The 12,802-nt window shown below is 36.4% G+C and overlaps 2 protein-coding genes across 2 annotated transcripts in view; one reads left to right on the top strand and one right to left on the bottom strand.

Moving 5' to 3' along the window:
- Positions 1-7,023, top strand: part of LOC124159189 (high affinity cationic amino acid transporter 1) — a 57,779-nt gene extending 50,756 nt beyond the window's left edge. Inside the window, exons 7-12 of the mRNA XM_046534820.1 lie at positions 2,174-2,313; positions 2,405-2,507; positions 2,748-2,902; positions 3,579-3,733; positions 4,023-4,131; positions 5,164-7,023. Coding sequence (XP_046390776.1) covers positions 2,174-2,313; positions 2,405-2,507; positions 2,748-2,902; positions 3,579-3,733; positions 4,023-4,131; positions 5,164-5,249 — 748 coding nt within the window. The 3' untranslated portion in view covers positions 5,250-7,023. The remainder of the gene's footprint in view (positions 1-2,173; positions 2,314-2,404; positions 2,508-2,747; positions 2,903-3,578; positions 3,734-4,022; positions 4,132-5,163) is intronic.
- LOC124159188 (vigilin) overlaps positions 6,504-12,802 on the bottom strand; it is a 52,635-nt gene continuing 46,336 nt past the window's right edge. The window contains exon 24 of the mRNA XM_046534819.1: positions 6,504-9,354. Within this exon, the coding sequence (XP_046390775.1) occupies positions 9,025-9,354 (330 nt within the window). The 3' untranslated portion in view covers positions 6,504-9,024. The remainder of the gene's footprint in view (positions 9,355-12,802) is intronic.

Here is a 12,802-nt window from a genome sequence, read left to right as displayed (position 1 = left end):
TGTTTTGCTGAGCAGCAGACCTAATTCTCGGTTTATATTATCCCAAAATATTCAGATTTCAATTGCCAACCTGACTATATGGTTTTTAAAGTTTTTTCTTTCGCTAATTTTTTTTGTATTTTATGTCACAATTATGTTCTTCAGCAGCAGGTTCAGCAATCATCTATCTGTATTCCTTGACACATGCAAACCGTCCATGGGATGGAGGGGCCCAGTGTATGGCTTCAGACTGTTAGGATCATCTGCCTCCATGTGAAAGCCCTCATTTATAACAATAGAACTTGGATCCTAGGCAGAGCCCAACTCATCTACATCCCTGGTAAATGGGGCAAGGATACTACGCATTATGCTTAGATTTTTTGAGCTGTTGAAAACACATATCTCTGAACGTGGCAAAGAGAATATCATTTTGAAACTGCTCAGTTTTAGGTCTAACAGAAATGATTAAATATGGGAAGAAAATCGACATTCAGATTGTTCGAACTTAATTTTTTACATAGATACGAGAAGAAGATCCTACATTAAATGCTTCAAAGGGCATCTAATGTTTTTATGGCATTTAGAATAATACCCTTATTTAGTATCACCCTTCGTTTCCTAATACGTACTCACTGACACCCCAACATATTCTCAATGAAGTGACTGGTGGATTAGTCAGTAGTCATGATGAATAAATTAGCAGAATGACTTACAGGAGTGGACAATGATCACAGCATTATGACCCATGTAATCAATTCAGTGATTAAAGACCTGCAGGTAGGACAGTGGATATATTTGTAGGAATAGGGTAGCATTGACTTGAAAAAAATAATGCACAGAAGGAAATGACTTCTTATATATTTAAAGTCCTCATGAGAATAAACTGGTCACCATCAACACCTTTTACAATTGAGTATCTGATTATTTCTTCCAGAATAATTATAAATCAGCACACTGTTTATTCAAAAACTTATTTTAGAAACATAAAAACACACAGGCTTCATTTGCTTTGGTGATATAAAGGGGTTCAAATCTCCAAAAATTTTTACAGGTGAAGCCATAAGTGAAACCCTGCCCCAGTTTACCCCTTTTCATATAAATCTCCCTGAAAAAATTCTTAATATTGCCTAATAAAAACATAAATTCTTCATATCCCTTTGTGAAATGAGAATATAGAAAATTTAAGCACAAATAATTTACCATTACCAAGGATGTTAACCCTTTCCTGCTGGCGCCTACAATTGGAAAACATTTTCCATCCCACGAAAAGCATGAGAATATTTTAAACCTGTCTGGACGGAGCTCTTTTTTGGGGTGGAGTTACCCTGGTATTTTTGTCTCTCAGATTTGGAATCCAACTCAACGGGTTGCCCGTCCCTTACTGCGGACACTGGTCTAGACCCTCTAATCCTATCTTAGCACGAATCCATGGTCAACTTATCATGTTACCTGTGTTTTTTTCAACCAAATATTGCATTTGATTTTCAATAATTTAGTGAACATAAGGTACTAAGACTATACGTCCAGAAGTCTGTTATTTTTAATGCTAAAATTCCGTTTAAAAATTGCTTGCACACAGAACAAAATGAATATGTAATTCATTTCAAATTATAAAAAAATTGCAACATGCAAAAAATATATCATTGAAATAACTATTGACAATATAACCACTTCGCAGTAGATTCCTGTGGTGAGGATGATCATAAATGAGTGGAAAGGTCTGCCTTAATTGCAGAGGAGTGGCCCTAACGACTCGCTAAGCTAGGTTTCAGTCCAGGCCTGAATGCATCAGACAATTGCTACCTCAGTGGTCACTTCCCTTTCCTCGTGTCGGCCAGAGCCGACGTCCAGTTGTTTGCGTTGAAAATTCCCAGACAGCTATACCCGATGTCAGGTATTCTGCATACGAAAGTGCCCGTTGGCTCCACCCAACATCCGGTGCGAAAGGGTAAATTAATTGCAATAGATATAACCTTAAATAGTAGCAAACTTCTTTAAACCCCAAAAAGTATGGAAAATGCCACAGTATGCATGTGTCTCAATATCAATCCTGAAAGTTGTTTAGTCCACTCAAGTATATTACATGAATAAGCCAGGTTGATATTTTTTCACGAGGAAAAACATGCAAATTTGTACTATTTTTTACCTGCCTGCTTTCAATCCTCATTTCTTCACGATGTAATTTTCATTTCAGTCTCATGGGATCTATCTTCCCACTTCCCCGTATCTTCTATGCAATGGCAAATGATGGCCTCGTTTTTAAGGGGCTTTCCAAAGTTCATCCTAAAACACAAACACCATTAATAGCCACCATTCTGTCTGGATCTTTAGCAGGTATGGTTTGTATGTCAGCTCAATAAATAATAATATTTCTCTTGTATGATTTCAAAATACTTACCTTATGAATGGCCATACTTTCTTGCAGGAATAATGGCTCTTATTTTTGACCTGCAGCAGCTGATTAACATGCTATCAATCGGTACCCTTCTAGCTTACAGCATTGTGGCTATATGCATCCTTATCCTCAGGTACATAGTCAATTAAACAACTTATTTTCACTACGAATATTAAATAATAGCATAGCAAAATTTTCATAATGTTTCAAAACTAAATGTCATGATAATCATGTAAACAATTGCATATGTACTTAATATCTAGTAGATATAATTTTGAGATACATACTTGCTTGAGGTAAAGCTACCTTTCCTTTTGCTTGGGCAGCAACCCTGTTACAGGCTATGCCTGCTAATGCTTTGTTCACTTTTCAGGTACAAAACCAATGAGGAATCTGAACCGAGTGATTCACATGGAGTGTTTTTCTCATCCCCAAGAGAGACATTTTCTAGCTTATTTAATTTAAAAGGAATTAAAAACACACACCCAACTTCCTCTCTCATTGTTGACTGCTCAGTGGTTGTATTCTGTAAGTATGCACAATCAAGTACATTATGCATTTTAAGAACTAAATTATTTATTTTCACTGTATTACAGCTGAATTTAAACTAAGTGCATTTTCCTAATCCCATAAATAAAAATTACGTTCAAGACTACATTGTACAGTCTGCTCAGGCTTTGATAAGAAGGATATCAGAGCAATGTGGGCAACAAATCTCTAAATGAAATAATAAAAATTCATAGACTATAATTTCTCTGGATTTTCTCAAATGTTTTTGCAAGTCCCTTTCGCTATGCTGGACTGATATTGCTAAGTGCAATGAGACAAAGAACACGTGAGCTAATGAACACAGCCGGGGAAAGCAGGGAAGACTAGAGGTTCACACTCCCCAAAAATGTTTGGGAGATACGTATCCATGTAATTGAATCCCCCAAAATGCACGTTCTCTCCAAATTATTTCTTTCCTGTCAACAGTCAAGCAAATGACCTCTCCTACCTGTTTCCCTGAATGTGCACTAGCTGTACTCTCTTCTGCAAAATGTTTATTCATTAGCATTTACATGTTCTTCATATTATGTACTCACATATATAATAAGCTAGTAGCATAAGGTGGATTATTAAATTTTGACTATCATTTTCCACACAAATCAAAAATATTAACTACTTGAGCATAATGATTACCATAAGTATTTGGTTTATCTAGGTCTCATGGGGATAGCCTTTGATGCTATTCTCACATTTGCCGACATGACCGGTATTTGGGAAATAACACTGGTAACCATTCTGGGTGTGTCTCTGTTAGTGAGCTTGGCTATCATTGCCAGGCAACCAACTTCTAATATGGACCTATTTTTCAAGGTTAGTGGTTATCCATGGGAGTGCCCTGTATAACAATAATATCGTATAATTAGGCTTATGATGTATGTATACATATTAGTAAATGATTGAAGCCTTTGCGGGCTTCAAATTGGTTACAAATAAGTCTTTTTTGGGTGTATTCTGCATATTAAAAAATATATATATATATAAGGAATTCATTCACAAAAAAATTTACTATTGTAATACATATCAAGTTATGACATGATAAATTTGCTATGCTGTGTGATGCGCTGATCAAATGTTGATAAATCCATTTTCTGTTCAATAGGTTCCACTTGTGCCATTAGTTCCAGGCCTGAGTATACTAATTAACATCTATTTAATGCTGATGCTAGACGTGTTCACGTGGATACGATTTGGAGTATGGTTACTAATAGGTAATGGAGAAGACAATGTGGATTGTGTTGCTTGGTGCCTCATTTTTCTACTTTATCCTCAGAACAATTTTTATACCCAACCAAAGTTGTTGAAACATTGATAATTTTGATCAGCTTTTTAAATTTACTCTTTTGCTTATCCTTCTGCAAATGAGAATAAGTTTTAACCCATAAGGACTATGAAGTGCATGACATTTTTAAAAAATGAAGGCTACCATTAATTTTTTAAGCGATCCTATTGCTAAAAACTCAAAGAAATCACATTTCTGATGATATATCGAATTAAATATTCCATATCTATGAACACCAGAAGTTATTTTCTAAATAAGTTATATGAGAAAGTTGGAGCCCATAGCCATCAGCCATTTCTATCACAAGATTCTGGCATTGGAATTTCAAGACATTTTCTTAAAGTACTACGTAATTGGTAATTGAAGGAGTAATAAAACTTTTAATTCAAACCAAGCTTGAGAAAGCAAACCCATTTTCCTTATATTGTCAAATTTAATATCATAGTTAGAAAAGCTAGATAAAGCAAAACCGATTTGTATCTTTTCACAAAGTTCGGTTGTGTTGGCTACCACCCAGTAGTTCACCAATCTTTAAACTTATCCAAATTATCATTTATAGCCAGACAGTTTTCAATGATAGTTCCCCCCAATTGACATAAATAATTAGTAAATCTGCCTGTCCATTTGAGGGAGATGAGCTCATCACCCATAAACAAAAGATCTCTAAACCCTTCCCTCACCAAACAATTACTCAAGACTTAATAACGTGTCCGACTTAGTATCAAATTTGGTATACTTAACTGTAAAAATTCATTTCTCATGATAACTTTCCGATACATAACAAAGTATCAGTAAATGGATGAATATTTTGACATTTCAATGAAGTATTTCTCATATCAGTCTGGGCTTTTCTCAATGACATGACTTTCTCCAAGTGGGTGGCCCCCAAGAATATATGTATATATCTTAAAATAAAAACTTAAAAGGACTATGTTAATCATGCATTATTCTATCATTTCAGGTTTCTGTATTTACTTCTTTTATGGAGTTAAAAACAGCACTGCCAATACAGGTGAACCAACAGTGCTTCAAGAAGAGAAAGAATAAATACTCAGAAAGCTTCTACAGGGAATTGAGGTCATGAAGTATTCCTCCATCAACACCATCATGGAACTGGCTCTCCAGCAGTTTCAATCTTCTAATCCTACCATCCTACATTCCAAACATTGTTCATCTATTTTATAAAGACCTTAATTAATGCAAGGCATTATGAATTGTAAAAAGTGTACATATTTTTCTATTTTGAGAAATGAAGTCAAAACCAAAGGCATTTTTGCATGAAGTTTTCTGTGCATAGTTGGCCATGACAAAGTGATAATGAACAGCTTGTATAGTCTACATTTGTGCCGCAAACGTTCTGCCTATGAAGGTACATTGCACTTGTGTACAAATGACTACTATTTAACATCAATATATTTTTCAAATATAAATTAGAGCAGTAGATTTTTTTTCTTCGTGTGTTGTATTTCGGCCTTCAATCAATCCTAGGACGGTTCCTTAAGATAACATTATCATATTATGAAGGGGGAGGTCTCTCCTTTACCCCTCTTCAATGGGTTATGTCCAAGCTGATAAGTGTTGCCATACAGGACAACCACCCTCTTTTAAATGTATTTCCAAGTGTAAAGTAATACTCTATGTAACAGGAATATTGAACTGATCAAGATTTTTACCCTATAAACCCATTCTTAATGGAAGGGAACTGCATGGAAAGAGGATATTAATGAGACATTCTAAGGTTATTTACTACTAAGTTCAAAGTATATCCATATTAACATTTAAAAAAAACTAACAGCTACATAAAATAAGGCAATTAATGTTCTCACTTATTCATAAATTGATAAATAATTGTAAATTCAAGAATTCAAAGGCACAGGAATTGCTCCTTCCAATGATAATGGGATATTTTTAAGATTTATCTCAAGGAAATCTCAAATCAGTAAAAGCAGATGTAAGCACTCCTAAACGAGGATTTAAATGCCATGAAACCTAAAGGGAAATCAGCCTAAAAGCATACATCACATCAAGCATTCAAATGAAGGCAGAATTCTACGCACATAGGAGAGTGATTTCTTCAAAATACATATCAATAAAAGGTAAGCAACTAGACACTAGACATATTCCAAGCGTCTGCGAGCCAATCTTCTTAATTTACAAGTAAAATTCACGGTAGGACCCAAAAACCATGGACTCTGACATTAAACATAATTTAATTAAATAGATGTGTGGAATGTTGTTGGATAATAATTAGGTTGTTCTGAGGTCAAAGACAGGCTGGAATACAAAAAATAACAAGATATGTACAATTTATTTCGGCTTTATTTGAATTGCTGGTCATGTTATATCTACAACAATTCAAATTATCAGAACGAACTGTTCTCACCCTGATAGCACCATTTTCCTAAACATGGCTCAGAAATTTTCAGATACCACCAAGCAAAGACCTAACTCCCATTCTTTCTCATAAGTGCAGTATAAATATTTCATTATAGACACCTGGTAGTACAAAGTCAATTGTAATGAAAAACAGTCAAGTTCTGTACAGTTATTTCCTTAGAGTAACTGGACAATTGGCATACCCATTTTCAACAATAGATAAACATCCTATTTTCTCATATTAATAATAGCAAAAAATACCTCCCTCACCCTGAATAATATGCTACATCATGCTTAGGAGGGTAAAAAATACAAAACAAAATAATGTACCATTTCAATCTGTGGTGGGCAAGGAATAAAATTGGTATTTTTCTCCTTTCAAATCTGTACTTCCAAGATATGGATAACAAAATATTAAAGGATAGGGCCAAACATAGTGGGATTTGGGGGAGAGAAAAAGGCACCACCTGCATTTAAGCAGATAAAACTAGTGAAGTAGATTTCCATTGTCATAGCTGGTTCCTTCGATAACAAGTAGCAGACTGCAATGAAAACCCTCTCACCATCCATCCAAAACCTGTTCCAGTGGTCAAACACAAGTCAAATGATTTTTCTTTCACCAATATCTGATCAAAGGAAGCATTGCACACATGAACAAACACACCATCATGCACACATCACAATTCACACTTTTAAAACGCAGGCACAGGAAAAAAATCTACAAATGGACAAATACACTTTCCTCCCAATGTTTTGGCACAACTTTGGACTTAAAATTGCATGATTTGTTCGAATTATCTTCACAAACTTCATTAACCATTGTAAACGCCACAACTTTCATTTTTTCTCATTTTCACAAATCACTGGAAAACTGTAACAAGTTGAAATAAATTCTGCATTTTTACAGGTTGCAGGTTAGGGAGGGGAGGTTATGTAGAATAGCAGAAAATACACATCTCTCATGCAGCATTAATATATTCAGTGCTTGCTGCTTCCCTCTGTCTTCACAGCACTTAATTTGAGCCCCCCCTCCCTCTTATTCACTCAGAACTATCCACAAATTTTCACCTCAATGAAGTATATATATTTATTTAATATATATGTTAATGCATGCTTACTTATTATACTCATGATTGCTGCTTTTATGGTAAAAAAATTTGACAAATAATTGCAATTGGGATGGGACTGAACCATACCAATTTTTCTAAAATTATGCTTTAAGAATCTGACAATTATAGAATCACAGAAATAACTCCACTCCACATCCATCCTCCCTAATCTGATGGTAGAAAGCCATAATGAGATGTAATTATTTCCCCCTTAAGTTATTAAATGCCACACACAAACAAAACATATTTAACTTGAATAAATGGCAATGCCTAATCAAATTTAAGATCGTTCAATAGAGAATAAATAAAAAAGGGTATTATGATGATGTAAAATATTAACTTTTTAGGTCACCCAGCATTTTCAACAGCTGGAAAAATTTTCATAAAATAAAAAAATATAACATTATATTTTTTAAATTTGTTCCTTGGGAGCTGATATTTCTCTATTCCACATCAAAGCACAAATCAATTAATAGCAGCATTAGAATGCCATCAAAAAATATACAGCATAGCTACAAAATTACATCCCATGGCTATATCCCAAATTATTTCATTAAAACAAACCACTGAAAAGATTAGCCTGGATTCATTTAACCACAGAACAAATTTCAGATTACATTAACAGGATAGTAACAGAGTAAGAATCTATCAACCAGTATTAACTACATAATAAAGAAGATTATTTACAAAAGTACTCATTAGGGTGCCACTTTCAAGGGACCTTTACATCATCATGTACACATACTCAAATGTTACATAATATTAGTACTACATTATGAAATTGAAGATTGTGTAAGTTGAAAATGCCAAATAGGACAGAAAATGCCCTATCAGAATCCTCAAATTTCCACCACATATGTGTCCAAGACCAATAACTATTTATTTGAATAATATAGCCCCCAAATTTAGCCCAAAACACACTTGTAAATACACCTAAGGAAAAAGCAAAACTTTAAAACAACGATAGTTTAGATGCTGAAATACGCATTGGAAGAGGTTGTGAGGCGGGTCATGCAGCCCATACAAAAGCCTTCTCTACTCAATAGTATAAAGGAGGGTTCAAGGATGGTGACAAATAGGGATTAAGTGGGACGGGTAATAATGGCAGGATGGTAAGGGACGAATCATGGCAATTGGCTAACTTTTGGATGTGGTACGCTATTTTAAACTGGCCCTTGTGGAGAGAAAACAATGAGTATATTACGGTCCACTTGGAATGATGTGGGAGCAAAGATAACAGAAGGGGAGGATGTCACATGGTAAGGATTGGAGCAAATTAATAGGCCTGATAAGGGTCATGGAGCAAAGGGATTTCGAAAAGGAGCCAAAGAGGCTCTCTATCGACGTGGTCCCCATGGGCTGGGGGTAACCAGAGGTGAAACGGGCCCACCGAAAGAGGGAAATTCCTCTGTGCTGGCCGTGTCTGGAGCCTGCATGGCCACAGCTGGTGACTCTTGGTTCCCCTTCTGCTGCTCCCAAGGCGCTCCCTTAACAAAAAACCCAGGTGCTGCTGCCGAGGCCCCACTGTTACCACCACTGCTTCCAGCATTGGTAGACACAGCGTCACCAGAATTGCTGCCACCACTGCCACCCCCTCCACTGCTGGGCTCTGGGAAGCTCCAACTTGTTGTCTGCTCGCTTCGATTGAAATCCCCGATATCTTGTAACTAAGGAAAAAACACAAGATTACTAGATGGGCATTCGTGGGAAATTTGCATGATTGCAATCACGGAAGACTTTAATACTAAGCCTTTAGGATCGAGTCACAGACAAAGAATGAACCACGTGGGCCTGGACTGGGGGCACCACCCTCAAAAGCTCTTTCAGCCAGGGGCGCAGCTAAGAATTAAGGCTGGGGGGGTTTTAAGTGCAACTAATACTTCGGGGTGTGGAGGTATTGCATACCCACCTGTTTGCATACCCATTTGCAGCCCCCCTGTTCAAAATGGCAAGTTTTACGGTTTTCTGAGGGATATTTGATTAATCCTAACACTATCCTATAAGTAATCCTAATCCAATTAAGCAAAATGGATTAAACTTAAACATTTTTCTGAGCTCTGGGGGGGGGGGGGGGGGGGGGTTATCCCCCAAAACCCCCCCTCAGTGATTTCACAATGCTGCACCCCCAACACTAGTATTTGGGGGGGTCACTCATTGCGGGCCACCATAAACAACTTAATCACAAGGTAAGGTTTTGCTGAAGGGTCACCCAGAAAAATCACTCAATGTGAGATCCGAGGGTGAACGCTCAAAAAAATTCTCAGCAAAATGATAAGGACTTGGAAAAGAAAGCTTAGAACTCACTTAGGAAACACTAGTAGTATTTTATAAAAAAAATCATCTATAATAGCTCGCTACCATGTTCTCATTACACGGCTTGCAACTGAGAACCTACAAACTAAGAAAATAAGCTATTACGGATTGTGGGTTGTAGTGTATTACACTTACTAAAATCACTTTATTAAAGTGCTCCAATTGATTAATATATGCATTTTTGATGCTTACAAGATGGGAATTTTTAAATGAAAACAATCTTTGTAGTAAAATAACCTCTGAATACTGTGAGATTAAGATTTTATTTCATGTGCCAAATGAAAAATATCAGCAGACTGAAAATTTACTTGGTCATTGAATCACAAGACCAGTTAAGAAGAAGTTGTGAATTGTACTAGTCAAAAATGATTTTATGCTTTCTGGTAAGAATAATATTCTGCCTCTATGATTCCTTTGATCAGTATCCCTGATGGTTGACAGTGGCTGTGGGGGAAAGAGGGCAACTTCCGTCAGACTGTAGCCGCTAGATTGACTTTTCTACTGCCTTCATTCCAATTTTCAACAACAATTTTAGAATCTCCATTTTGGGGTGGGGGTACCTCAGAAATCTGACAACTTCCAGTATAGTTTTTTGGATTTTGAAACATAACTGATAAACATAGATTTTGTTAATATCCATTTTAAAAGCATTTGATGGAGAGGACTGAGTAAATTAAAGGAGAGTTAGTGAATTAAAGGATATTCTAAAGAAAATAAGTGTAGATTGGAGGGATAAGCAAATCATTCATAATCTGCATACGGCCCAGACTGTGCAAGTGAGGGTATCAGACAGAGAATCTGGGTGGGCAAGCATTGGCCAAGGGGTTAGGCAAGGCTGTCCATTATCACCTAGAAGCTGGAGTAAAAGTGGGAAGAATGATGTTTAAATTAGTGAGGTTCATGGATGATCAGGTTTTTATTAATCAGTCAGGGAGGAGGCTGCAGGCTCTAATGGATGCATTAGACAAGCGCTGCAAAGAGTGGCATGAGGATTAATCACAAAAAGACCAAGGTGATGAGGTTTTGTGAAGCCTGAGTCCCAAGGATAGTGAGACTCGGAGTAAAAGAGGTGGAGAAAAATTTGAGCAGGTAGAGCTATTCAACTATTTGGGCAGCACATAAAAGGAAAATGGAGACAGCAGTAAGTATATCAGGAATACAATTGAATTAGTAAAGGAGACTTTCATGAACAGGAAGGAGCTTATGAGAGGATCGTTATGTAAGAGTTTAAAGCTAAGGTTGGTGAAGAGTATGATCTGGAGCGTGGTGCTTCATGGTGTGGAAACGTGGAAACTTAGGAAGGTGGATGAGAGAAGACTGGAGGCGTTCTGATGTGGGTGTGGAGAAGAATTGAGAAGGTGATGTGCATGCAAAAGAGAAGGAATGCCAAAGTGCTGGAATTGGTGGGTGGGGAGAGAATACTGAGTGGGGAGGGGATGTTGAAAACAGTATAAGAGGGTAGAATGTTGGGTAAATAAGGGAGAGGAAGGAAAAGAATAGAATTTTTAGATAGAATGAAAGGGAGTAGGCTTTAGAGTGAAGCCCATGAAGGGTAGGGGAGACTGCCAGAAACCTGAGAAGAATGGGGAACATGCATGAACTTTATTTCTCCCGTTATTATAGCCTATCTTATAGAGAATTTTCTCACCAATCCGAATATATAAGCCAAAGTTGTCTACGTCAATCACAAATGCTGTAAAATGCTAATGAAATTCTAAAAAAAATCGACGAAAGTCACGTGACCCGGAACGCTTTCTCATTGGCTTGACGTCACCGAACAATATTCAGTCTCAGTGGCCTCAGTTCTCCGTAAAATTCGATGTCTAAATACTGCTGTTTTTCAATGAATACAGATCTTTAATGTCGTTAGGGAGTTGTTGATGGAAAAAGAGGGGGATTGTTGGAGGAATGAGGTGAAAAGAAAACTGATTGACAAAATGACTGAAATGGGATTTAAGAAGGCGCAGTCAGACAATTTACCTATGGTTGACTCCTTTATTGTGGCCGCCTTCCTTAAAAACAGTGATTCTTTCGTCGCCGCCGAGATGCGTGGAGTGAAAGCAAGCAGGTAAGCAAGCTATTTAATGCATAGGAAAAATTTTAAGTTTTAACATTGTTTTCTGTTTATAAATACTTATTTTTGAAATCAAATAAACTATCCTTCATCAGCGGTTAGCTATTAGTTGCCCATAATTTTAATACCAAACTTATCATGCGGTTCTCTTATATCAGCTCCATAGTCGTTAGAATATAAGCATTGAAATAATAGACTAATGTACAATTATGTTTCAGGTATGATTAATGCCTAATAATTCTGAATTATTACAACATCTTCACTCACCAAAAATACGATTCGGCATTTAGCAAACTAAATGTGTCTCATAATATAACACTATCTCTGAAAAAAAGAAAAAAGGAGCTGCACTTTGTGTTGCTGCTCCTGATTTTGAGAAGACAAAGAATATTTCTTGTCTATGGATTGAGTATGACCATGATTTTGTAATGAATGTTGTGGCTGCCGCCACAAGGTTTTGGGAGAAAAATATTTTTCCTATTCTTTTCAACAGCTGTAAACATGATTAGTTTTTTTTAGTTACCCCAGAACTGGCCCCATATGCTTCTTGTTATATTTTTGTAATAAAATTATTTTGCACTCCCTATCCATTGTCGGCATTTTTTCAAGTATGCTACTTTATTAATGGAGCCTGAAGTTTAATTAAGCCACAAAATATAATTATCACATCATCCATCAAGGTAATAAGATTGTGATCTGTACAGGCATGAGGAACTAACATTTTAAAT

This window comes from Ischnura elegans, chromosome 5 (assembly GCF_921293095.1).
Source record: "Ischnura elegans chromosome 5, ioIscEleg1.1, whole genome shotgun sequence".
In the NCBI taxonomy this organism is placed as follows: domain Eukaryota; kingdom Metazoa; phylum Arthropoda; class Insecta; order Odonata; family Coenagrionidae; genus Ischnura; species Ischnura elegans.
Note: the sequence above shows the minus strand (reverse complement) of the source record. Positions and strands in the feature narration are given on the sequence as shown.